Source organism: Natator depressus, chromosome 8 (assembly GCF_965152275.1).
Source record: "Natator depressus isolate rNatDep1 chromosome 8, rNatDep2.hap1, whole genome shotgun sequence".
In the NCBI taxonomy this organism is placed as follows: Eukaryota; Metazoa; Chordata; order Testudines; family Cheloniidae; genus Natator; species Natator depressus.
The window spans coordinates 37,196,360-37,222,172 of NC_134241.1; the positions used below are offsets into that span (position 1 = coordinate 37,196,360).

General features: G+C 44.4%; 1 protein-coding gene across 16 annotated transcripts in view; it reads left to right on the forward strand.

Moving 5' to 3' along the window:
* The window catches only part of LOC141992114 (protocadherin alpha-C2-like), a 333,092-nt gene that overhangs the window by 224,375 nt on the left and 82,904 nt on the right, over nucleotides 1–25,813 (forward strand). The window contains exon 1 of one of the 16 annotated variants that reach the window (XM_074960774.1): nucleotides 10,655–13,200. The exons of the other annotated variants lie outside the window; for them this stretch is intronic. Within the exon in view, the coding sequence (XP_074816875.1) occupies nucleotides 10,687–13,200 (2,514 nt within the window). The 5' untranslated portion in view covers nucleotides 10,655–10,686. Of the gene's footprint in view, nucleotides 1–10,654; nucleotides 13,201–25,813 lie in introns of those variants that run through there. 16 annotated transcript variants of the gene reach the window in all.

Below are 25,813 nucleotides of genomic sequence, written 5' to 3' on the forward strand. Positions count from 1 at the left end.
AAAAGAAATAGTTTGTGACCTAAATACAGGCAATATTTAGACTACATTTTGTCTGGTTGGCTAGAAGCCCCACATCCAGGAGTAACAGCAGTGTTTAAAATAGTCTGGTTTGAGCTGTCTCAGAGATACAAAAGGAAATTCTGAACCGATTAGATTCAGACCAAAGAGAAGAGCAGATACACTGATATATATATATATATATATATGAAAGAACAGATTCATACCAATGAGCAATTTGGCACAATATTTCAAAGAAAGAAGACATGAGTTACAAATGAGAGGACCTGTCTACAAGCAAGTCAGGCACAAAAGATGATTGAAACATGGAAATAAATGTCTACGACAGTACCAGAAACAAGAAATTCACACCAGCTCAGGAGGAATCTAAGAATACATTTAGGGAAGGGGAAAATCACAGCTGCAAGAGCAGATCATGCTCTCAGGAAAATCCCATGGAGTGTGAGGAAAATGCAGAATATGCGCTGGAAAAATCCCAGTTCTTTTATTTTCAGAACCATGCTATCCCCATTCTGACTCCAGTGAATATTTTGGGCTCAGCAGAGGGGAGCGTGGGTGGGCAGAGAGGGTGGAGGCTTACCAGAGAGAGGGTCACAATCTGTGATGTTTTTCCCCTTCAAACATCCCCCCTTAAATAGCCATGCAATCCACAAGTGTTTTTTCCCTCTGTAAAATAATACTGATTTCTGAGAGTTTCTTCTCCACACTATAACACCACTCCCCTTCACAAACATATTCCCTAAGGGAGAGAGGGATGGGGGCAGGCAGGAAACCAGTGGATACAGGGATCCTGAGGGAGCCTGCTGCAGGTAAGAAGGGGATTGGGGAAGTAGTGTGGGCCTCTGTCCAAAAGCATTGGCCCTCTTGTGATTTTCCCATGGATCTCAGAACATCTGTGGGGTTAGAGGATCGTGCTCCTACAGTAGGACAAACTATCTGTAGGCAACTTTGCAGGTTCAAACTCAGGAAGTTTCCTGGCCCCTACAAAGGTTTTTCCTGCATAAGGCATAATCTTGCCCATGATTGCTGACTGCCCTTTTCATGTTCTAATCCTGTGTGTGGATTGACTTGATTTAATTCTGAATAAGGCAAATCAAGTTGTAGACAACAAAATGCAAGATTTATAGAGTAGCACCCACTGGCAGCCAGCGCCTCCCCTTCCCTCTCAGTGCCTCGTGCCCACCGGTGGCCCTGCCGGTCAACTTTTCTCCCTCCCTCCCAGCACCTCCTGCCCACCACAGATCAGCTGTTCTGGGGCATGCAGGAGGTGCTGGGAGGGACGGGGAGGAGCAGGGACAGGGCATGCTTGGGGGAGGGGATGGAACTGGGCGGGAATAGGTGGGGCGGGAATAGGCAGGGCAGGGGTGGGGGCTTGGAAGGAAGGGGTAGAGTGGAGGTAGGGCCTAAGGCGGAGTGAGGGCAACAAAAGGCAGGACAGGGATGGGAACTTGGGGGAAGGGATTGGATGGGCATGGGCCTGAAGCGGAGCAGGGGTTGAGCACTCCCGGGGCCAGGAGGAAGCTGGCACCTGTGCCTCACAGCACTGGCCCAATCCTTCCAATATCCCATCTCTAGCCATGGCTATCTCTGATGCTTCAGAGGAACGGGAGATCAAAACTACAGCCCAGCATTCATCAACTAAGAGGTCTTATTACTGCCTTGTACAATGGCATTAATACTTCTCTATCTCTACTGGAAATGCCTCATTTAAAACATCCCAGGATTGCATTTGCCTTTTTTGCAGCCACATGACATTGGTAGCTCATAGTTAAAGCTAAAATTTTGTCATGGGTATTTTTAGTAAAAGTCACAGACAGGATGTGGGCAATAAACAATAAATAAGGGAAGCCCAAGCCCCACAGTGTGGGGCTGACAGCACGAGCCCCACCACCTGGGGCTGACAGACAGAACCCTGACACCCAGGGCTGAAGTCATGGTGGTAATGTAAAATCACAGAATCCTTGACCTCCATGACCGACTCATAGCCTTACTCATAGTCATCCTGTGATCGACCATGTCTCTCTCCTCCTCTGTTGCTTTGAGCTGATAAGCCGCCAGCTTGTATCAGAAATTATTTTTATTAGATCCTAAGTGCACATCCTTACATCCTTGCACTATTGAATTTCATCCCATTTCTGTTATTCCAGTCTTCAAGGTCATCCAGATATTTCTGTACAATATTCCGGTCCTCTGTGTCAGCAGTGCCTCCCAACTTTGTATCCTTAGCACATTTCATTAAAAGAAAAGGAGTGCTTGTGGCACCTTAGAGACTAAGCTCACTTCACAAAAGCTTATGCTCAAATAAATTTGTTAGTCTCTAAGGTGCCACAAGTACTCCTTTTCTTTTTGCGGATACAGACTAACACGGCTGCTACTCTGAAACCTGTCACATTTCATTAAGACACTTCTACTTTTTGTGCCAAAGTCATTAATAAAAATATTGTATAAGATTGAGTCAGATATGTAAAGTTATATCCCTCTCTTGGGTAAAAAATGACAGAGGAATATTATTTAGGCTCATGACATATTCTCCTGACACAAAGGCCTGGTCTATACACAGATTTTATACTGGTATAATTATTTAAATTAGGAGTGTAATTTTTTTTTAACCAAAATTGTTATACCAGTGAATCTCCTAGTTTGGGTGCCATTTTACCCATATACTGGTGTCTTATACTGGTTTAGTTTCTTTCCTTCCTGTACAGGAATTTGCTATACCAATATAAGCACTTTTATACTGGTATAATTGTATCCACTTTAGAGGAGTTGCACTGTTTTAACAATGCCAGTATCATTAAAGGAATACTACATACTGTGTGTGTAGACAAGGCCTAAATGAGCCTGTGTTTGTAGGTGGTGCATGCATGTAATATCCATTAACTTCAATAAGAGTTGGGCATATACAGCAGCTGAAGATTTGGGCCCAATATGTTATCATTGGATGGTTTTGCCATTGGAGGGTCAGATTCCGATATTCTGCTCATGTTGAATAATACATTGAGTTGAAGTCAGTGGAACCATTAATAGTATAAGGTGATGTTCTTTGTGAGTAAGGGTATCAGAATCTGGTTCTTAATGGGGATCTACTTTTAAAAATTGCAAAACGTTAACTCAGTGGATACTGAAGTGCTGCTTCTGAACCTCTGCCTTTTACTGGAAAAATCAATGTTACTAGAGATCAAGTCCTGAAGTCCTTCCTCAATAGGAGTTTCTCCTGAATAAGGACTGCAGGACTCTCTTTGCGTTACTAAGTGTATCATCTCATAGAGATAACTAAAGTTATCATGACCATAAAAAAATTTTATTTTGATTTAAATCTACCCAGGGAACATTTAATCAAAACATACTCAGTTTCACCATCTCAGTTAAAAGCAGAAGTGTAGTCAGTACACAATTGTGTAAATCTAATATTTTAAGAAAGGAGGTACTATGCTATATTTATGTACACATTACTGTAGATAGTGCTGCATTGTGGGATTAATCTGTAAAATGGGAATAACAGTATTTATGTGTATTGTGAGTCTTAAATCTAATGGTCGGAATTTGGGTGTCATTGGGAATTATGGGTAATCAGAATTTCTGAAAATTAGGGGACATATTTTCAAAAGAGCTTAGCACCCAAACTTGCATTGATCAATGGGAAGGAAAAATTATTAAATGCATGCAAAAATGGCACACAGTGTTTTATTTATGTGTCACTCAGAGACTCACATTTAATTTCAAAATCTGTCATATCCTGCCAAATTTTTGATGTCTTTGGTCCTAAATCCATTGAATAACATCATGATCATAGTAACACATCTAGTAATGTTCTGTATGTGGTCTTGTTAATGCCTCATATGTTATTGTTAAAATAACTTCCAATTTCAAAAATTTTAAATGGTTAATATTCATTTTCACTTCTAACATGCCTTTTATTGGAGGAGCTCAACATACTGTGATCAAATTTTTCAAATGAAATCATAGAAATGTAGGATTGGAAGGTACCTCGATAAGTCATTTAGTCCAGTTCCTTGCACAGAGTCAGGACTAAGTATTATCTAGACCATCCTTGACAGGTGCTTTTCTAACCTGTTCTTAAAAACCTCCAGTGATGGAGATTCCACAACCCACCTAGTTAATTTGTTCCAGTACTTAGCTACCCTTACAGTTAGGAAGTTTTTCCTAATGTCTGACCTAAATCTCCCTGACAGCAGGGGTGCTGAAACAATTTGTATAGTGGGGGTGCTGAGAGCCATTGAGCCAAATTGTAAACCCTGTATATGATGGAAACTGCCTCAAGCGAGGGGGTGCTGCAGCACCCCCAGCACCCCGAGTTCCAGTACCTATGCCTGACAGTAATTTAAGCCCATTACTTCTTGTCCTGTCCTCAGTGGCTAAAGAGAACTATTTGTCACCCTTCTCTTCATAGCAACCTTTTATGTACTTGACGACAGTTATCATGTCCCCCCTCAGTCTTTTCTTCTCCAGTATTTTAAGCATCCTATCTTTCCAATGCATTGGTATAGTTTGCTTTTGTACCCTGAATCTCTTTAAAAAATGCCAACTCTTTGGAACTAATTTTTCCCTTAGACTTGCTTCCCACGGGATCTTACCTACCAATTCTCTGAGTTTGCTAAAGTCTGCATTCTTGAAATCCTTGTAGGTCATGTTTTCTAGATCTTTTGTCATTTTTGTTGCTCTCCTCTGGACTTTCTTCAATTTGTCCATATCTTTCCTGAAGTGTGGTGCTTAGAACTGGACACAGTACTCCAGCTGAGGCCTTATCAGTGCTGAGTAGAGTGGAATAATTACTTCTTGTGTCCTGCTTACAACACTTCTGCTTATACATCCCAGAATGATGTTCACTTTTTTTTTTTACAACAGGATTACATTGTTGACCCATATTTAGTTTGTGATCCACTATAGCCCCATGTCTTTTTCTGCAGTACTGCTTCCGAGGCAGTCATTTCCCGTTTTCCATATGTGCAATTGATTAGTCCTTCTTAAGTGTAGTACACTACATTTTTCCCTATTGAATTTACTTCTGTTTAATTCAGACCATTTCTCCAGTTTGTCAAGATCATCTTGAATTCTAATCCTGTCCTCCAAAGCACTTGTAACCCCTCCTAGCTTGCTATCATCTGCAAACTTTATAAGTATACTGTCTGTGCCATTATCCAAATCATTTTTGAAGATATTCAATAGAACCAGACCCAGGACAGATCCCTGCAGGACCCCATTCAATATGTCTGTCCAGCTCAATTGTGAACCATTGATAACTACTCTCTGAGAATGGTTTTCCAGACAGTTGTGCATTCACCTTCTAGTAGATTCATCTAGGTTGTATTTCTCTGGTTTGTTTATGAGATCATGTGAGACAGTATCAAAAGCCTTAATAAAGTTGAGATATATGACACCTTCTGCTTCTCCCCATCCACAAGGCTTGTTACTCTGTCAAAGAAGCATATTAGCTTGGTTTGACATGATTTGTTCTTGACAAATCCATGTTGACTGTTGCTTATTACCTTATTATCTTCTAGGTGGTTACAAATTGATCATTTGATTATTTGCTCCATTATCTTTCCAGGTACCAAAGTTAAGATGACTGGTCTATAATTCCCTGGGTTGTCCTTATTCCCCTTTTTATAGATAGGTACTATATTTGCCCTTTTCTAGTCCTCAGGTATATCTCCCGTTCTCCAATGAGTTCTCAAAGATAATTGCTAATGGTTCAGAGATCTCTTCAGTCAGTTCCTTAAGCATTCTAGGATGTGTTTCATCAGGCCCTGCCAATCTGAAGACATGTAACTTGTCTAAGTAATTCTTAACTTGTTCTTTTTCTGTTTTACCCTCAGATCCTGCCCCATTTACACTTTTGTTCTCTATGTTAGTCGTCTGATCCTTGCTAACTTTTGTGGTGAAAACTGAAACAAAAAAGACAAGAACATAAGAATGGCCAGAATTGGTCAGACCAACGATCCATCTAGCTCAATATCCTGTCTTCTGACACTGGCCAATGCTAAGTGTTTCAAAGGGAATGAATAGAACAGGTAATCAACAAATGATCCAACCCCTGTCGCCCATTCCCAGCTTCTGGCATACAGAGGCTAGGGATGTTTAACTTCAGCTATTACTGCATTTTCTGTTATTGTCTTTCCCGCCTCATTTAGTAATGGGCCTATCCTGTCCCTGGTCTTCCTCTAGCTCCCCATATATTTGTAAAATGCTTTCTTGTTACTAGCTAGTTTAATCTTGCTTTGTGCCTTGTCCTTCCTAATTTTGTCCCTACATGCTTGGGTTATATATATATATATATATTCATCCTTTGTAATTTGACCTACTTTCCACTTCTTGTATGACTCTTTTTTAGTTTCAGGTCACTGAAGATCTCCTGATTAAGCCAAGGGAAAAAATCTTACCATACGTCCTATCTTTCCAATGCATTGGTATAGTTTGCTCTTGTACCTTTAAAAAATGCCAACTCTTTGGAACTAATTTTTCCCTTAAACTTGCTTCCCACGGGATCTTACCTACCAATTCTCTGAGTTTGCTAAAGTCTGCCTTCTTGAAATCCATTGTCTTTGTTCTGTTGTTTTCCCTCCTACTATTCCTTAGAATCATGAACTCTATCATTTCACCCACACTGCCTTCTACCTTCAAATTCTCAACTAGTTCCTCCCAGTTTGTCAGAATCAAATCCAGAATAGTCTCTCCTCTAGTCACTTTCTCCTTCTGTCTCCAATAACTTGTTGGATAATCTGTGCCCTGCTGAATTATTTTCCCAACAAATGTCTGGATATTTGAAGTCCCCCATCACCACCAAGTCCTGTATTTTGGTTTAGTTTGTCAGTTGTTTAAAAAAGTCTCATCCACCTCTTCTTCCTGGTTAGGTGGTCTTTAGTGGACTCTGCCATGACATCACCCTTGTATTTTACCCCTTTTATCTTTACCAGGAGACTTTCAACAGGTCTGCTTCCCACGAGTCTCAACCTCAGTGCAAGTGTATACATCTTTGATATACAAGGCAACACCTCCTCCCTTTTTCCCTGCCTGTACTTCCTGAACAAGGTGTACCCTTCTATACCAATATTCCAGTCATATGAATTATTCCAACAAGTTTCTATAGTGCCAGTTATGTAATATTTGTGATTATTCACTAGTATTTCTAGTTCTTCCTGTTTATTCCCCATACTTCTTGCATTCATATACAGACATCTACGATGTTTATTAGATTTCTCCTCTATATACCCTCTTGTCTCTCTTTTGTCCATGCTGCAATTTCCCATGTTCCCCCCAGATTCTGACCCTTCACCCAGGTCTCCATTTTTTGGATTTACCTGTGGGTTTTTGTCTCCTGCCCCCATCAAACCTAGTTTAAAGCCTGCCTCTCTAGGTTTTCCAGTCTGTATCCAAAGATACTCTTACCCTTACTTGACAGGTGGACCCCATCGCTGCTCAACAGTCCTTCTTGTTACAAGATCTGATAGTCAAGGAAGCTGGAGCCCTTCTGGTGACGCCATCCATGCAGTCATGTATTTACTTCCAGGATGTGTCTGTCTCTGCCTGGATCCCTACCCTCGACCAGAAGGATCCTTCACCCTCACCCCCAGAGTCCTGTAGTCACTTCTGCTATGCTCAGGTCATACCTCCAGTAACATTAGTGCCCACCTGGATGAGCAGCATGGTGTAGTAGTTAGAGGGCTGGATGATCCTTGGCAGTCTTTCTGTAGTGACTTGGCTATGGGCCCCTGGCAGGCAGCACACCCATCCCAGGATGCAAGGTCAGGCCTTCAGATGAATGCCTCTGTCCCCCTTGGAAGGGAATTGTCCACTACCACCACCCTTCATTTCCTCTTGTGAGTGGTGGCCACAATCCTCCCAGCCTTGGCTGTGGTTCTCCTCCTCCACCCTTGGGGGAGATTCCTCATCCCTTTTTTCCAGGGCAGCATGTTGTCTTTTTTTATCTCTGTGGATGGGTAGGTTGCAAGATCCATACTTAGGTAACCCTCTGCCCCAAAATATATATATACCTGGAGCCAGATTTTCAAAAGAACTTTGCTCCCATTTGGGCACATATCTGAAGGGGCCAGATTTTCAAACATGTAGAACACCCAGAAACTCCCACTGGCCTTCCTGGTCTGAATAGGCCTAAATTTGTCTAACTTTCAAAAATAAGTTGGTTTGGGTGCCTCCCAGCAGTGACTGCTGAAGTCAGTGGAATCTATTGGTTGCTCAGCATGTTTGAAAATGAGGCCACTTATTTAAGTCCCTATATTGGGAAGTAGGAACCTAACTTAGATGCTTTGATGCTTCTCCGTTAGCAATGTTTTTGTGTGTCCTGTACACATTGATCAAGACAGCCATTGCACCATTGGCTGTAATTTTGACAGTTCTGATAAACTGTGTGGGGGGAGGGATAGCTCAGTGGTTTGAGCTTTGGCCTGCTAAATCCAGCATTGTGAGTTCAATCCCTGAAGGGGCCATTTAGGGATCTGGGGCAAAAATTGGGGATTGGTCCTGCTTTGAGTAGGGGGTTGGACTAGATGACCTCCTGAGGTCCCTTCCAACCCTGATATTCTGTGTGAACTTGGGCCTTGCTGGTACTTGAATATGAGTCTAAAAGGAGCATTGGAAAACAAATGCAACTACTATTTCTTCTCCTGAACCTCTCCCTACAGTTCTAGTTGCACTTGCCTCACTGTTTGCCTGTATATTATTATGTAAAATAAACTGAAGCCCATGTTAAATAATCTCATAGTTCATGGCTGTGACTTGCAAAATTCAACCAGTGGATAGTGGCAGGGTAGGGCTGTTACAGCAGTGGTTGAGAGGATCAAGAAGGAGAGGTAGCAGTGAGAGGAAATACTCCCCAAAAGAGTGGGGAGGGTAATGCAGCAAGAATGAATTAAAGGGGGAGCAGAGAAGAAGGTCTTCAAGAAGGAAAGCAACATAACTGTAGAAGTACACTGGTAGAACCAGCTGTAAGCAAAAACACACTGGGGGAGGGGAGTGCATGCTTTTCAGAGTGTGCTGATTTAACACTCACGAGCTGATGCAGTCTAGCTCTGCAGCAGCAGCAGCAGTAGGACCAGAAGTCTAGGCAACTCAGCAGTGAGACTGGATAGGAAGGCAGTTCATTCCCTGTTTTCCCCTCTAGCACCTAGAATGAGGAGAGGGAAAGAGGCCAAAGAACCACTCTGTATCCCTTTCCTGTGACAAGCTGCTGCCTTGCTTTTGTTTGGGGCCCCACAGCTTGCCCTGGTGGTGGCCTTGTGGATAGAAAAAATGCAGGCAGGAATTAATGTTGGTAAATATGGGAAGGCTTCTTCCACATCCCCTATATCCATGGCCAGTCTGGGATGGGGAGAGGGGCAGGAGGGCCATTTGGCCTGGGCCTCAAGCTCAAAGGGGGCCTCAAATTTAGACACTTGTTAATTTTTGGCATTTAATAAGTTTCACAGCTTGTTTTTATGCACATTCCTATCAAACCAAAATGGGGGACACTTTCTCAGCTTAGAGCTGCAAATTTGAGCAAATGAGAAATGTGATTTGGTGAAAGACATCATTTTTTGTTATCTGATATAGATTTGGTCATATTAAAGATTTTTAAATGTTCATAAATATTAGTAAAAATATATTGGTTCTGATGGCACAAGATTAGACTGTGATGAGTGTGTCCTCTCAGACCAGCTGATTATATAAACAAACCACCACTAGTGTCTGGTGCTGGATCAGATGTGTGTTGAAAGGGGCCTTAAAAGCTGGAAGTGGCTTGGGCCCTCTCTGGACCTCTGAGAGGGCCTGCCTATATCATAGGAGATAGGTGTTAGACATTAGACCAAAGAGCCTCTGCAGTAGCAGGCGACAGCCCCGGGTAGAAGAGCTATCTTTCTCTTTGTCTAGACATAAAACGTATGTAAACACACACATGGACGTCACACTCACTCTTTCTCCTAATTTGAGTGTGGGCGGGAAGGCAGGGCTCCCTGACTGTCTCCTGGGGAGGAGGGAGGTATCTCTGTGAAGGGGGGTGGCTATGGGGGTAGTTGGCTCTGAACTCCCAGGGGCTGAGGAGAGGGTGCGGGGGCGGTCCTGGTGTGTGTTGGGGGGATTGGTGCTGCGGTTGGCTCCGGTGAAGAGCTCCCTGGGGAAAGGGCTGCCCCTGTGTGGGATAGGCGCTGTGGCTGGCGGGGCACTCTTGCCCTCCACGGGGTAGCCGGCAGGCTGCGCAGCCCCCTCTCGTGCCGTCTGGCTGCTGCTCTTGGCTGCTTGCCTCGGTGTCGCTGTTCCCTGCCCGGGTGCTGAATTGGAGCCAGCTGGAGCTCAGCGCCCCTCCCCCGCACACTCCCCGCAGCAGCCACAGAAGGAGGAAGTGGAGCTGCGAGTCCCCCGAGCTGCTGGAGGAGGAGAGGCCGGATCCGCCGCCGCAGGGCCGGGTAGCAGCCGAGCCGGGGAGCATGGATTGTCTGAGGAAGCGGGCGGCTCGGGAGCCGGCAGCTGTGGGGGCTGCAGGGGCGGCGGCAGCGCTGGGCGCAGCGGGCGGCGCCTGCTAGCCGGGTGTATGAACCCGCTGCTGGGTGTGGGAGGCGGCGGCGGCGGCTGAGGGATGTGAGGCCCGGCAGGGCTGCGAGCGCGTCAGGTGAAAGCTGCGCTGGGCTCCCCCCACCCCTCCCTCCGCCCTCGGCCATGGCGCCGTCTTTTCCCCGCCGTTGCTGCGGGGCGGCGGCGCTCCGGATCCCGGCTCTCCTGCTCCTGCTGTGCCTGGGGCCGGCGGGCGGGCAGCTCCGCTACTCGGTGCAGGAGGAGCTGCAGCGCGGCGCCTTCGTGGGGAACGTGGCGAGCGACCTGGGCGTGGATCCGCAGCGGCTGTCGGCCAGGGGCGCACGGCTGACCTCGGGCAGCGGGCGGCAGTACCTGGAGCTGGATCTGGGCCGTGGGGCGCTGCTGGTGAAGGAGCGCATGGACCGGGAGGCGCTGTGCGAGCTTAGCCCCTCCTGCTTCCTCAGCCTGGAGCTGGTGATCGAGCAGCCCATCGAGGTGCACAACGTGGAGGTGGAGGTGCTGGACATCAACGACAACGCGCCCCGCTTCCCGCGGCAGGACTACCGGCTGGAGGTCAGCGAGTCCGCTGTGCCCGGCGCCCGCTTCCACATCGAGAGCGCGCAGGACCCCGACGTGGGCACCAACTCGGTGCAGAGCTACCGGCTCAGCCCCAACCAGCACTTCGCCCTGGACCTCAAAGGCTTCCAGCGCGGCAGCAAACTTCTGGAGCTGGTGCTGCAGCAGCCCCTGGACCGGGAGCAAAGCGCCTTGCAGCAGCTGGTGCTCACCGCCATGGATGGGGGCAGCCCCGCCAGGTCTGGCACGGCCCAGATCTCCATTCGGGTCATGGACACAAACGACAACTCGCCCGTCTTTGACCGATCCACCTACTCAGTGAACCTGCTGGAGAACGCGGTCCCGGGCACGCTGGTGGTGAAGCTGAACGCCTCGGACCCGGACGAGGGCTCCAACGGGGAGGTGCTGTACTCCTTCAGCGGCTACACTCCCCAGAAGGTGCGGCAGCTCTTCAGCATCGACCCCGTCTCCGGCGAGGTGAGGGTCAACGGCACGCTGGACTACGAGGAGGCCTCCTCCTATGAGATTTATGTGCAGGCCACCGACCGGGGCCCTGTGTCCATGGCCGGGCACTGCAAGGTGCTGGTCAACATCGTGGACGTCAACGATAATGCCCCCGAAGTGGTGCTGACCTCCCTGTACAGCCCGGTGCCGGAGAACGCCCGGCCCGAGACTGTGGTGGCTTTAATGAGTGTAACCGACCAGGACTCCGGGCTGAACAGGCAGGTCAGTCTGAGCATCCCTCCCAACATCCCCTTCAAACTCAACTCCTTCAAAAACTCCTACACGCTGGTCACGCAGGGCAACCTGGACCGCGAAAGGGCTTCCTCCTACAACATCACGGTCACGGCTACGGACGCCGGGACCCCTCCCCTCTCTTCCCACAAAGTGATACAAGTGTACATCTCTGATGTCAACGACAACCCTCCGCGGTTCGAAGAGCCCATGTATTCTGTTTACATCCCCGAGAACAACGCGCTCGGGGTTTCGCTGTGCACTGTAAAAGCCATCGATCCCGATGCCAACGAAAATGCCTATGTGTCCTATTCTCTCCTGAAAGGGGAAATTCAAGGGCTACCTGTCACATCCTACGTCTCCATTAAATCCGACAATGGTAACATATATGCGGTCAACTCCTTTGATTACGAGAAGTTAAGGGAGTTTCAGGTTGTTGTTCAGGCCCAGGATGCTGGGACCCCAGCACTTAGCAGCACTGTCACTGTCCACGTGTATGTGGTGGATCAGAATGACCATGCCCCTCAGATTCTGTACCCTACCTCAACCAACGCCTCGGCAGCCTTGGAGATGATCCCTCGCTCGGCACACGCAGGTTATTTGGTTACCAAAGTAATAGCCATTGATGCAGACTCTGGACAAAATGCATGGTTGTTCTACCATCTGGCTCAAGCCTCAGACCCAGATCTCTTCAGAGTGGAGCTACACAGCGGGGAGATTAGGACTACTCGCAAACTGGGGGATGACAGTGTTACTACTTTCAACCTGTCAGTTGTTGTGAGAGACAATGGAGAGCCATCCCTGTCCTCAGCAGTAGCCATAACCATCGCTGTTGTGGATAGAGTTTCCAAAATCATCCCTGACACAAGGAGGCATATCAAAAGTACTAGAAACTACTCAGAGATAACACTGTATCTCATTATTGCTCTGAGCTCAGTTTCATTCATATTTCTTTTGACAATCATTGTCCTAACAGTCATCAAGTGCTACAGATACAGTGTGTATGGTGACTCCTGTTGTGGAAGTTTTTGTGGGCTCAGAGAAAGGTATCCTGCTGAAATGTACAAGCAGGCTAACAACAACATTGATGCTAGGATACCGCATGGTTTAAAAGTACAGCCACATTTTATTGAAGTGCGGGGGAATGGGTCTCTCACTAAGACCTACTGCTATAAGGCATGTCTGACTGCAGGATCAGGAAGTGACACTTTCATGTTTTACAATACTGGTGGCCCAACGGGAACAGGTCCTCATGCAGTGATGGCTGAGAGACATCTGACAGGACAGAGTGGTCAGAGTGCACAAAACCTGATCATACTTAAAAATGACTCCATTACGCCTAATGAGGTGAGGATGAATTGATACATGACCAGAACCATGTTCTGAACCTAACAATGTGTCCTTATCTGAAGGTTAAAAGTGGAATGTCTAGGTTCAGTTTATTCCCTATTTTGGTTGCTGAATTCTAATCTATGAAACACATTTGGTTTCCAGGTAAATAGTGGGGCTTTCTAGGTTCATTTGGTAAGTTAGTGGCTCAGTGTGAGCACATTGTTTGAGACTCACTTAATTTCTGTTGTAGATGGTATAGAAAAGGTTTCCCCTTCCCCAACCCCCCCCCTTTTCTTTACAGATATGCCCACTCCAACAAACTACTGAGGAATGACACATGTAATCTTAAAATTTTAAGGTTAGAATGCTGCAGAAGAAATGAGATGATACTAAGAATCAATAAGACACTTTACAGTGATTAAAAATATTTGACAATGTATTGCTCCTGTGCCCAGACAAAATTACCATGGCCAGGCCACTAATAAGATAGATTTGGCTTAGTATATGTGCTTTAGTTGTCTGAGAACATGTTCTCTATACTTTGATGTTTGCACTGCATGGGGCTGCCTTTTTCTCTTCTCCTGTCTGGCAATACAATGACACATTTCAAGGCTGTTGACCCAGTTTACCAGTGATGATGTTGCAGTGCAACAACCTGTAACCTGCTGGTTTGCTATTGAAAACTGTTTAATACCTGTGGTTTGACCAGCAGTATATTAACCTCTGCAATATTTTCCCACAGTGATGAATTAGTCACTGCTTTCTATTAGTACATAGCCAGCGTAGACCTAGTGTACAGTTTGTAGTGTTCTATATCATTCCTGTGTTATGGATTTTGGAAGTGAACACAGCAACACTTTACTCTGAGTGAAAAGATAGTGATTTCACTGCTGGGCAGATTGTGTTTTAATTCTGATGTATAAGGAAAATATTGCATTTACTGTACATTACTTGTGCACTGGTAATATGGCAAGCACATGGCTTGTACATTTACATGAAAAATGTATGCAAGCATAAGGAAAGATTGTATCCTTGTGCTTGGATGGAATGTTGCTTTGCTTTTTTGTATCTACACAGAAATATTAACCAAATCTTTATGCTTATTAGCCCCTCTCAAATCAGCCAGAATGTTTTTCTTTTGAAAACAAGAACATGTCTTATCAAGCCATGTTTTTTTGTTCTCCTTATTAAGAAATGAGCATCTTGTCTCACTGGTTTTAAAAGATATAAAATGCAGGCTTTAATAACAAGGTTTCTCCTAAAATAATGCTGATACCAAATAATGTTCCTCCATTTATAATTGATGTAGCTATTTTACTCTTTCCCAGTGACGCAATAATATGACTTTGATGACTATGTGATTTTCATAATCTAAGTTCATAATGGCTATCAAATATATAGTGTAGTGGGGCAAATGAACCATTAGTTATCTGATTCTTAATATGTATTATAAATATTTTTATTAGAAATATCTAGAATTTGTTGATCATAAGGTGACATGCTAGACATGGTGCAGAAAAGGGAAGAATCAAAGGATTACAAATATTCCTTAGATCAGAGCTTCTGTGCAAACAGATGGATGATAATTGAAAATGACTTCGGTTTAGATGTAGAAACAGCGGAAATTTGTAATAGATTGCCATCATGTCTTTAGGAGATAGATCCTATTGCATGTAGTGAATTAGCAATTTCTGAGGAACTGTGCAGGTCAAGCAAAGACAGCTTACTAACCCCAGTGTTGGTGTACAATAGCAGAGAGACACAATACAAATTTATTAACTCCTGTTTTTAATGTCGGAATGAAACAATATCTACCACATATTCAGTTGTGTGAAGAACCAGAATCCAGATGTGCAAGCAATTACTTATTAGTTTTGCAAGATTTAAACAGAGAAGAAATTCTGTTAGATACTGTTTTCCACAAGTTCAGTGAAATTTCCTAAGGCCTTGCATTACAAAAATTGCCTATAGTGCTGTAATGCAGAGAACCTGTGTCATTGTCAGATGCACATGAGACAATGGAGCCATATAACTGAATTCACAGGTTAATAATTCTTAGCAGATTATCTCTTTCAAATTTACATATTTTGCCCCATTACTCAGTCTCCACATACACATGTTAAAAGTGATCCACTGATTAACAATGTCAAGGTATGCTGGTTTTAATGGACATTGTTAGTCTTATTAAACATGCCAAACACCATATTTTGCTTGTTTCTATAGCAATAGTAAATTTGTATAATTCTTGAAAGGCCCATCCCATCATTTATAAAGTGTACTAGCAGGGATCACTGCATCTTGTGGCATCTTACAACATTGATATATAATGTAACTGTTACCACTGGACAATCTATAAAGAAATATTTTTTTCTAATAAGGCTTGGGGACAGATGTTATCATCAATTAACTATAATATGATAAGAAGCTGCACCAGTTACTCAGGCTTTCTGTGGAATTTACCATAAGTGAAAATATTTCTTGGGTTTCACATATATTAAAATGTTGTATACATTAATTCTGCAGTCAGATAAAAAAAATTCTGTGCCCAGGATACGTGTGTGTGTGTGGGTTTCACAGGTTCTTTTTATATTTAAAATTAGAGACAGATTCTTCTTTCACTTACTCTGAGGCAAATCAGGAGTAACTTCATTGCCATCAGTGGAATTATATTGATGTAACTGGCCTATTAAGTTTAGGGATTTCTTTGCATCAGCTGAAACTCTGTGGCTTCCTATATGGTTTTTCTGTACTATTCTACTAATGTGTTAGTTGTGGTATGGTAAATGATAATGTCCTTTTTCTTCAAGACAGCTCATGCTTCTGCTAATGTTCAGCTCACTGTCTCCTAGGCCCTTTTGCAGGCCAATATGGTTATTTCAAATGGAATCTTAGTCTCAATCAAGTTTGTTTTGTAAAAATCAAACATATTAGCACTTGCCTGAGTAGTCTTTAAACTAGCAGGCAGTGGAGTGATTGTTGGCGGCACTGGAGACAAGGATCAAGATACTTGGATTAATGAATGACTGGTGCTATAGCATCACTACTGGATAACCAGGGCAGTCAGCAAAGGATAATTACATACGGATAAAATTAGCTTGTGCAAAATATTTTGGTTTCATTGTTGGAATTCTGTGAAGTTACAGCCAGCATGTATGGCTGTCTACTGGTGTGGACTGTGAGTGTGTGGAGGGGAGCGATCCTATTCTACCCCTTGGGTCCCTGGTATTGCTGCCTATCATTTTCAGAAATGACTTATCCTCATCGTTCTGAAACTTTAATAATGTATTCTAGTGTCCATTTCTCTCATACACCCATTGAATTGCTGAGTGACACTTGGTAATATCTGTTCCCTGCTGTCTTTTTATCTTTGCCACCTTGTTCATGCCCTCTGTGTAGCTAAACCTGTCCGTTATATCTTGGATACCATGGCAGCCTCTTCACTTCGATGCAGGGATGAACAATCAGATGGGCATCTGGTCTAACTCAGTATTCTTAGCAAAAATGCACTGTGGCACATTATTAATTGTCAGCTGGCATACTGAATCCTTGATGGAAAAAATATACCGTCAGTTCTGGGCATTGGCCTCCCTCTGATGCCATTTTGTGCACTCATTGGATGATCAGTAAAATGTAGGTTCCTCAATAAATAAAGCACTGTGTATCTTCTGAAGGAAAAATTGAAGCTGCAGATTAGTAATGATAAATCCTAGTAGTTCATTCATTTTGTGGTTGTTTATACACACTGAAGTACTACTCCCTCCCCGTGCCATCTCCAGTTGGCTGCTTCAGAGACAGAGTGCTATTCATTTGAAATAAATCAAACAAAAATGTGTTTCACACATCTTGGTATTTCTTTAGATTCAAGTGTGCTTTGAAGTGTCTAAATCTAGCAAACACATAGCATTGTCCAAAGCAATCTTCCCAAGAGATTTCTCACAAGGGCTTTAAAGGTATTAATGTTGGAATATCTTACAATCTCAGTTCAAGGACTTAAGCCTTTAAGAAATTCTCTGGGCTCTCTGACATTGGAAAGGTTAAATAGAAATGTTTGTTCTTTTGGTTAGAAGCAGCACCAGTTCCTTTTCTGCTATGCAGGGTCAGTGCTCTGTGCTCCAGGGAAGTCAAACTGTGAGGCTGAGGGTAACAGCTGTGCTGGCAGAAACTTGCATCTAACATTAAGCAGACAAAGCAGTTTTTCACTGTACCAGAACTCATAAATATATTTTAAAGAAGCATTGACCTGTTAATTTCATTTTAGTTTTCTTAGGGTTAGGAATGCAAATGCTCATTGTTAGGGGGAAATATTCTGTACTGAATTTTGTTCTGTTATCTTTTCATTCTAATTTCTGGAACGATAAACAAATGCTAGACTACAAATAGTTTATTCTCTATGTTGAATTTAGTATGAGCATTTTTGTATAATCACTCTCAGATTTTACAGTAGGAAATCTGAAATAGCTCCATGAATCCCACAACTGTCAACATATTCTCAGTAGAAAGGAAACTGGGCTGTAAGTGGTCTAGGATTTTAAAAGGCCTTTTATTTATTGCTTCAAAGTGGATATATTTGATAAGAAGATAGTATGTTATTCTACTAAGTATTTGTGTGAATATAGGACTAGAGTGGGATGTGTTTAGCACTCTCATCATTTGCTAACTGTTTGTAAATGTTTGATTCACACAAACAGGGCTTGAGCCAACACCCATTGTAGTTAATGGAGGGGGGCTTTTTTGATTTCAGTGAATACTGAATCAGGCCCAGAGTACATATGAATCTCATAATTCAAGCAACAAATACCTGAGATGTCAACATATCAGAACTAAGGAAAATGATTTTTCATTAACATTTGTTTGTAATTCAGCTAAAATGTTAGTGAAATTGGATCAACATTATGCTATTTTAAAACATTGTCGTAAAATTTTGCATAAACATGTTTTGTTTTTAGGATGACTGCACACATTTGGTAGCATAAAATGCGTTGGTTGGTTATGCCTGGACACATTAATCCCTTTGTATAGCCTCTGGTTCCCTGAATGGTTGAACGTACCCCATGTGCTCTGTAGGATTAGAAGTCATAAGATACTATGGTGAGACACTCAGATTCTGTGGTGATGTCCACCATTAAAAACACCTCGATAAATTTTGATTCAGTTTTTCAGAAGGAGTCATTGCTTTTTATGTGCTCTCTCTGAGCCAAACAGGAAAAGCTGATGATGGCAGAAACAGGGCGTGGCTTTGGGCTGCTTCCTACTACTGCATGTGTGATGAAAGCTTCCCATCACACCCTTCTTCTTGAAGACCGTTGAGGAGTAGAAAGGATTGTTGCCAGTGGCACTGCCTTGTGGCCTCGCAAAGACACTGGATGGGAGTGCAGTCTAAGATCATATCTAAGATGGCAGAATGGGGTAGCGGGCCACAAATCATTCCTTGCAATGAGACAATATCAAGTAGGGGTGACTGTCACCACATAGTCTCCCTCCACTCAACAGGGCCTATGACAAGCCCTGCAAAAGATATCAGTTGTCAATTGCCAATAATTTTTTGTGAACTGTCCACTGGGAATTGTACTAAGACCACCAAACTAATTTCATGTTGGCCATGAAGCAGCACCGAGATGCTCACAGCTGTCACTATCTATACAGCAGGGGCAGATTTGAATTTGTGATCTGTAAATGAAAAGATCCATATCACATTACCAAACTCTGGTCCATTTGACCTTGCTAGGGCTTGAAAGTGGTACTAGTCTGTCACAGGACCTGTTTGGTGGAGGGGGATTGTGTTTGGAACAGCCCAAACATCCAAACTTTGAACCATCTGATTTTACCCATCACTATATTTATATTTAGCTTTGTTACCATGATGCTGGTTTTCAGTCTGCTTGTACATATAGTTTGGCTGTGTTAATGCTGGATTTGATTTGTTTTTAACATTCAGTTCCTCTTGTAGTGATATACAGAACATAAGAATTCATAAAGCTGTGGGTACATTGTGGAATGCAGATAGGAAATTGGCTGGCTTATCTGTTTCCACACTTGAACAACTAACATTAATCATTATGACATATGCCTCAAACTCACTTCCCGTGCCCTGGCTGCCCAACATTCTGCTTTGAAGTCATATGCCTCCTCAACTGGCTTCTCTGTTGGGACCAAAGGCAAAGAGTACTTATGGAGGCAGGACTGATAGTAGGACCAGAGGAGAAGCCTATTACTGCTAATGCTGCAAAGAAGATGTTGGTATTGATTTCTTTTGCTCCCACTAGCATTGCCAGTTACAGGATATTGGCTTATGATGGCATAAAAGTATGATGAACATGTCTCCTGCAGATCACTGACAGCTCCCAGTCATCCAGTGTTCAAACCCAGTCCTTCAGCGTCCAGTAAAACTAAGCAAGAGCAGCCCCAAAGAAATGGAAGACTGTTCGTTCTCATGTGAGTCACTGTTTGCTCCCATGCGGTAGAAAAATGGTCATAAAAACTAAGGGCTAGATTCTGCCACCCATACCCATGCTGAGTCAGACCTGTGAAGGTTCTTAAAAAAGTAAGGAAATTCCCAGACAAATTAATTAAAATAACAGCTTTATAGTTAAAAAACTCAACAACTCATATATATTTGACTGTCAGAACATTTGCAGTTAAGGTTCCAGTACCATCTTAACATGTGCCCCCATATCCATCCCCACTCTCCTATGTAGGCCAAAGACAATTCGCCCTTCTGCCTTTTAAATACAAGTGGTAGAGCCCTACTGTTCCCTACTCTGATATGTTACTGAACCCTGTGAAATGCCAAACAACTGCTGCATCTGGACCAGAAACCTGGCCCTTTGCCATTCCTTCTCACTAAAGGCAGAGATTACATTTTGCATTTTAATATCCATACAAGGGCTAAATACTACATCTCCTCCATTCCACTGTAGATTGGAGACTTTATGATACACACCAGATTACCTATGTGGATATTATATATATCTACAGTGTCCCAGTACACTCTGGCAGTATGGGTCATCTACCATGCACTCCAAATATATGCAAAAAGAAAAGGAGTACTTGTGGCACCTTAGAGACTAACCAATTTATTTGAGCATGAGCTTTCGTGAGCTACAGCTCACTTCATCGGATGCATACTGTGGAAACTGCAGAAGACATTATATACACAGAGACCATGAAACAATACCTCCTCCCACCCCACTCTCCTGCTGGTAATAGCTTATCTAAAGCAGGAGAGTGGGGTGGGAGGAGGTATTGTTTCATGGTGTCTGTGTATATAATGTCTTCTGCAGTTTCCACAGTATGCATCCGATGAAGTGAGCTGTAGCTCACGAAAGCTCATGCTCAAATAAATTGGTTAGTCTCTAAGGTGCCACAAGTACTCCTTTTCTTTTTGCGAATAAAGACTAACACGGCTGTTACTCTGAAACCTCCAAATATATGGCAGATCAACCTCTACTCTGCTCAACCTACACAATGAAAAAACAGAGGGCTTATGGCAGTTGCAAACTATTCCAGCAAGCGTATCTGGTGGAGCAATAACCCTTTTGAATGCCACACTGACTTCATGGTTGTAATTTATATTATATTTAAATCAAAGGTGTTGTGTGGCTCAGATGCAGCCTACTTGATGAATTTATCCTGTCTCCATGACAGATTCATAATCTGCAGCATGAAAGCTTTCATTTAAATAAACTAAGTTTCTAGCCCTTATTGGTGAGAAGGAAAACATCCAAGTGTTGTGAACCAATGTAGCAGTGTGACAGACAGTCTCTCCTTTTTTGCCTTTCTTTCCTTCTCTGCTTCCTTGAGAATTCCCCAGTTTTCAGCCATGACTATAACTTAATATGGTTTTTGGCCAGGACTATAGGAAGAATTCTGTTCCTCGTGCTGCTTCTCTCTCTTTTTGATCAGACACTCTAAGGACCAGAGATTCTTTGAACCACTCCATTCCTGGTGCAGAAAGAGTGGAAATCAGCTCTGTCTTCTGAGCTGAGAATTCCCTTGGTGTTCTTTCACAACAGAAGAAAAGTCAGGATAGCCAGCTCATGTATCTGCTCACCTGCAGTCTTGGTGTAGGAGGCATGTCAGGATGGGGAAAAGTTGTGATAAGAGTGTGTTGTTTTCTGATACTCCTTAGTAGGTGGATGGTTCCTTGAGGACCACTACCAGCTGACGAAGTTTAGAACAGTCCTAAAGTTTTTCTTTAAAGTTGAGTGGGGCTAGGGCCAGGGCCAGAACATAAGAACATAAGAATGGCCATACTGGGTCAGACCAAAGGTCCATCCAGCCCAGTATCCTGTCTGCCGACAGTGGCCTATGGCAGGTGCCCCAGAGGGAATGAACCTAATAGGTAATGATCAAGTGATCTCTCTCCTGCCATCCATCTCCAACCTCTGACAAACAGAGGCTAGGGACACCATTCCTTACCCATTAATGGACTTAACCTCCCTGAATTTATCTAGTTCTCTTTTAAACCCTGTTATAGTCATAGCCTTCACAACCTCCTCAGACAAGGAGTTCCACAGGTTGCATGTGCGCTGTGTGAAGAAGAACTTTCTTTTATTTGTTTTAAGCCTGCTGCCCATTAATTTCATTTGGTGGCCCCTAGTTCGTATATTATGGGAACAAGTAAATAACTTTTCCTTATTCACTTTCTCCAAACCACTCATGATTTTATATACCTCTATCATATCCCCCCTTAGTCTCCTCTTTTCCAAGCTGAAAAGTCCTAGTCACTTTAATCTCTCCTCATATGGGACCCATTCCAAACCCCTAATCATTTTAGTTGCCCTTCTCTGAACCTTTTCTAATTCCAGTATATCTTTCTTGAGATGAGGGTTCCACATCTGTACGCAGTATTCAAGATGTGGGCGTACCATGGATTTATATAAAGGCAATAAGATATTCTTCGTCTTATTCTCTATCCCTTTTTAAATGATTCCTAACATCTTGTTCGCCTTTTTGACTGCCACTGCACACTGCATGGACGTCTTCAGAGAAATATCCATGATGACTCCAAGATCTCTTTCCTGATTAGTTGTAGCTAAATTAGCCCCCATCATATTGTATGTATAGCTGGGGTTATTTTTTCCAATGTGCATTACTTTACATTTATCCACATTAAATTTCATTTGCCATTTTGTGTCCCAATCACTTAGTTTTGTGAGATCTTTTTGAAGTTCTTCACAGTCTGCTTTGGTCTTAACTATCTTGAGCAGTTTAGTATTGTCTGCAAACTTTGCCACCTCACTGTTTACCCCTTTCTCCAGATCATTTCTGAATAAGTTGAATAGGATTGGTCCTAGGACTGACCCTTGGGGAACACCACTAGTTACACCTCTCCATTCTGAAAATTTACCATTTATTCCTGCCCTTTGTTCCCTGTCTTTTAACCAGTTCTCAATCCATGAATCTTCCTTCTTATCCCATGACAACTTAATTTATGTAAGAGCCTTTGGTGAGGGACCTTGTCAAAGGCTTTCTGGAAATCTAAGTACACTATGAGAATGTCTACACTACGGAATTAGGTCGAATTTATAGAAGTCGGTTTTTTAGAAATCGGTTTTATATATTCGAGTGTGTGTGTCCCCACAGAAAGTGCTCTAAGTGCATTAAGTGCATTAACTCGGCGGAGTGCTTCCACAGTACTGAGGCTAGAGTTGACTTCCGGAGAGTTGCACTGTGGGTGGCTATCCCACAGTTCCCGCAGTCTCCGCTGCCCATTGGAATTCTGGGTTGAGATCCCAATGCCTGATGGGGCTAAAACATTGTCGCGGGTGGTTCTGGGTACATATCGTCAGGCCCCCGTTCCCTCCCTCCCTCCGTGAAAGCAAGGGCAGACAATCGTTTCGCGCCTTTTTTCCTGAGTTACCTGTGCAGACGCCTTACCACGGCAAGCATGGAGCCTGCTCAGGTAACCGTCACCGTATGTCTCCTGGGTGCTGGCAGATGCGGTACTGCATTGCTACACAGTAGCAGCAACCCATTGCCTTGTGGCAGCAGATGGTGCAATACGACTGGTAGCTGTCATCGTCATGTCCGAGGTGCTCCTGGCCACGTCGGCCAGGAGCGCCTGGGCACACATGGGCGCAGGGACTAAATTTGGAGTGACTTGACCAGGTCATTCTCTTTAATCCTGCAGTCAGTCCTATTGAACCGTCTTATGGTGAGCAGGCAGGCGATATGGATTGCTAGCAGTCCTATTGCATCATCTTCTGCCGGGCAGCCATGAGATGTGGATGGCATGCAGTCCTTCTGCACCGTCTGCTGCCAGCCAAAGATGTAAAAGATAGATGGGGTGTATCAAAACAAGAAATAGACCAGATTTGTTTTGTACTCATTTGCTTCCCCCCCTCCCCCGTCTAGGGGACTCATTCCTCTAGGTCACACTGCAGTCACTCACAGAGAAGGTGCAGCGAGGTAAATCTAGCCATGTATCAATCAGAGGCCAGAGTAACCTCCTTGTTCCAACAAGAACAATAACTTAGGTGCACCATTTCTTATTGGAACCCTCCGTGAAGTCCTGCCTGAAATACTCCTTGATGTAAAGCCACCCCCTTTGTTGATTTTAGCTCCCTGTAAGCCGTGTCGTCAGTCACCCCTCCCTCCATCAGAGCAACGGCAGACAATCGTTTCACGCCTTTTTTCTGTGCGGACGCCATACCAAGGCAAGCATGGAGGCCGCTCAGCTCACTTTGGCAATTAGGAGCACATTAAACACTACACGCATTATCCAGCAGTATATGCAGCGCCAGAACCTGGCAGAGCGATACCGGGCGAGGAGGCGACGTCAGCACGGTCACATGAGTGATCAGGACATGGACACAGATTTCTCTGAAAGCATGGGCCCTGCCAATGCATGCATCATGGTGCTAATGGGGCAGGTTCATGCTGTGGAACGCCGATTCTGGGCTCGGGAAACAAGCACAGACTGGTGGGACTGCATAGTGTTGCAGGTCTGGGACGATTCCCAGTGGCTGCGAAACTTTCGCATGCGTAAGGGCACTTTCATGGAACTTTGTGACTTGCTTTCCCCTGCCCTGAAGCGCTTGAATACCAAGATGAGAGCAGCCCTCACAGTTGAGAAGCGAGTGGCGATAGCCCTGTGGAAGCTTGCAACGCCAGACAGCTACCGGTCAGTTGGGAATCAATTTGGAGTGGGCAAATCTACTGTGGGGGCTGCTGTGATGCAAGTAGCCCACGCAATCAAAGATCTGCTGATATCAAGGGTAGTGACCCTGGGAAATGTGCAGGTCATAATGGATGGCTTTGCTGCAATGGGATTCCCTAACTGTGGTGGGGCCATAGACGGAACCCATATCCCTATCTTTGCACCGAAGCACCAAGCTGGCGAGTACATAAACCGCAAGGGGTACTTTTCAATAGTGCTGCAAGCTCTGGTGGATCACAAGGGACGTTTCACCAACATCAACGTGGGATGGCCGGGAAAGGTACATGACACTCGCATCTTCAGGAACTCTGGTCTGTTTCAAAAGCTGCAGGAAGGGACTTTATTCCCAGACCAGAAAATAACTGTTGGGGACGTTGAAATGCCTATATGTATCCTTGGGGACCCAGCCTACCCCTTAATGCCATGGCTCATGAAGCCGTACACAGGCAGCCTGGACAGTAGTCAGGAGCTGTTCAACTACAGGCTGAGCAAGTGCAGAATGGTGGTAGAATGTGCATTTGGACGTTTAAAGGCGCGCTGGCACAGTTTACTGACTCGCTTAGACCTTAGCGAAACCAATATTCCCACTCTTATTACTGCTTGCTGTGTGCTCCACAATATCTGTGAGAGTAAGGGGGAGACGTTTATGGCGGGGTGGGAGGTTGAGGCAAATCCCCTGGCTGCTGGTTACGCGCAGCCAGACACCAGGGCGGTTAGAAGAGCAAAGGAGGGCGCGGTACGCATCAGAGAAGCTTTGAAAACCAGTTTCATGATGGGCCAGGCTATGGTGTGAAAGTTCTCTTTGTTTCTCCTTGATGAAACCCCCCGCCCCTTGGTTCACTCTACTTCCCTCTAAGCTAACCACCCTCCCCTCCTCCCTTCGATCATTGCTTGCAGAGGCAATAAAGTCATTGTTGCTTCACATTCATGCATTCTTTATTCATTCATCACACAAATAGGGGGATGACTACCAAGGTAGCCCAGGAGGGGTGGTGGAGGAGGGAAGGAAAATGCCACACAGCACTTTAAAAGTTTACAACTTTAAAATTTATTGAATGCCAGCCTTCTTTTTTTGGGGCAATCCTCTGTGGCGGAGTGGCTGGTTGGCCGGTGGCCCCCCCACCGCGTTCTTGGGCATCTGGGTGTGGAGGCTATGGAACTTGGGGAGGAGGGCGGTTGGTTACACAGGGGCTGTAGTGGCAGTCTGTGCTCCAGCTGCCTTTGCTGCAGCTCAACCATACACTGGAGCATACTGGTTTGGTCCTCCAGCAGCCTCAGCATTGAATCCTGCCTCCTCTCATCACGCTGCTGCCACATTTGAGCTTCAGCCCTGTCTTCAGCCCGCCACTTATTCTCTTCAGCCCGCCACCTCTCCTCCTGGTCATTTTGTGCTTCCCTGCACTCTGACATTATTTGCCTCCATGCATTCGTCTGTGCTCTGTCAGTGTGGGAGGACAGCATGAGCTC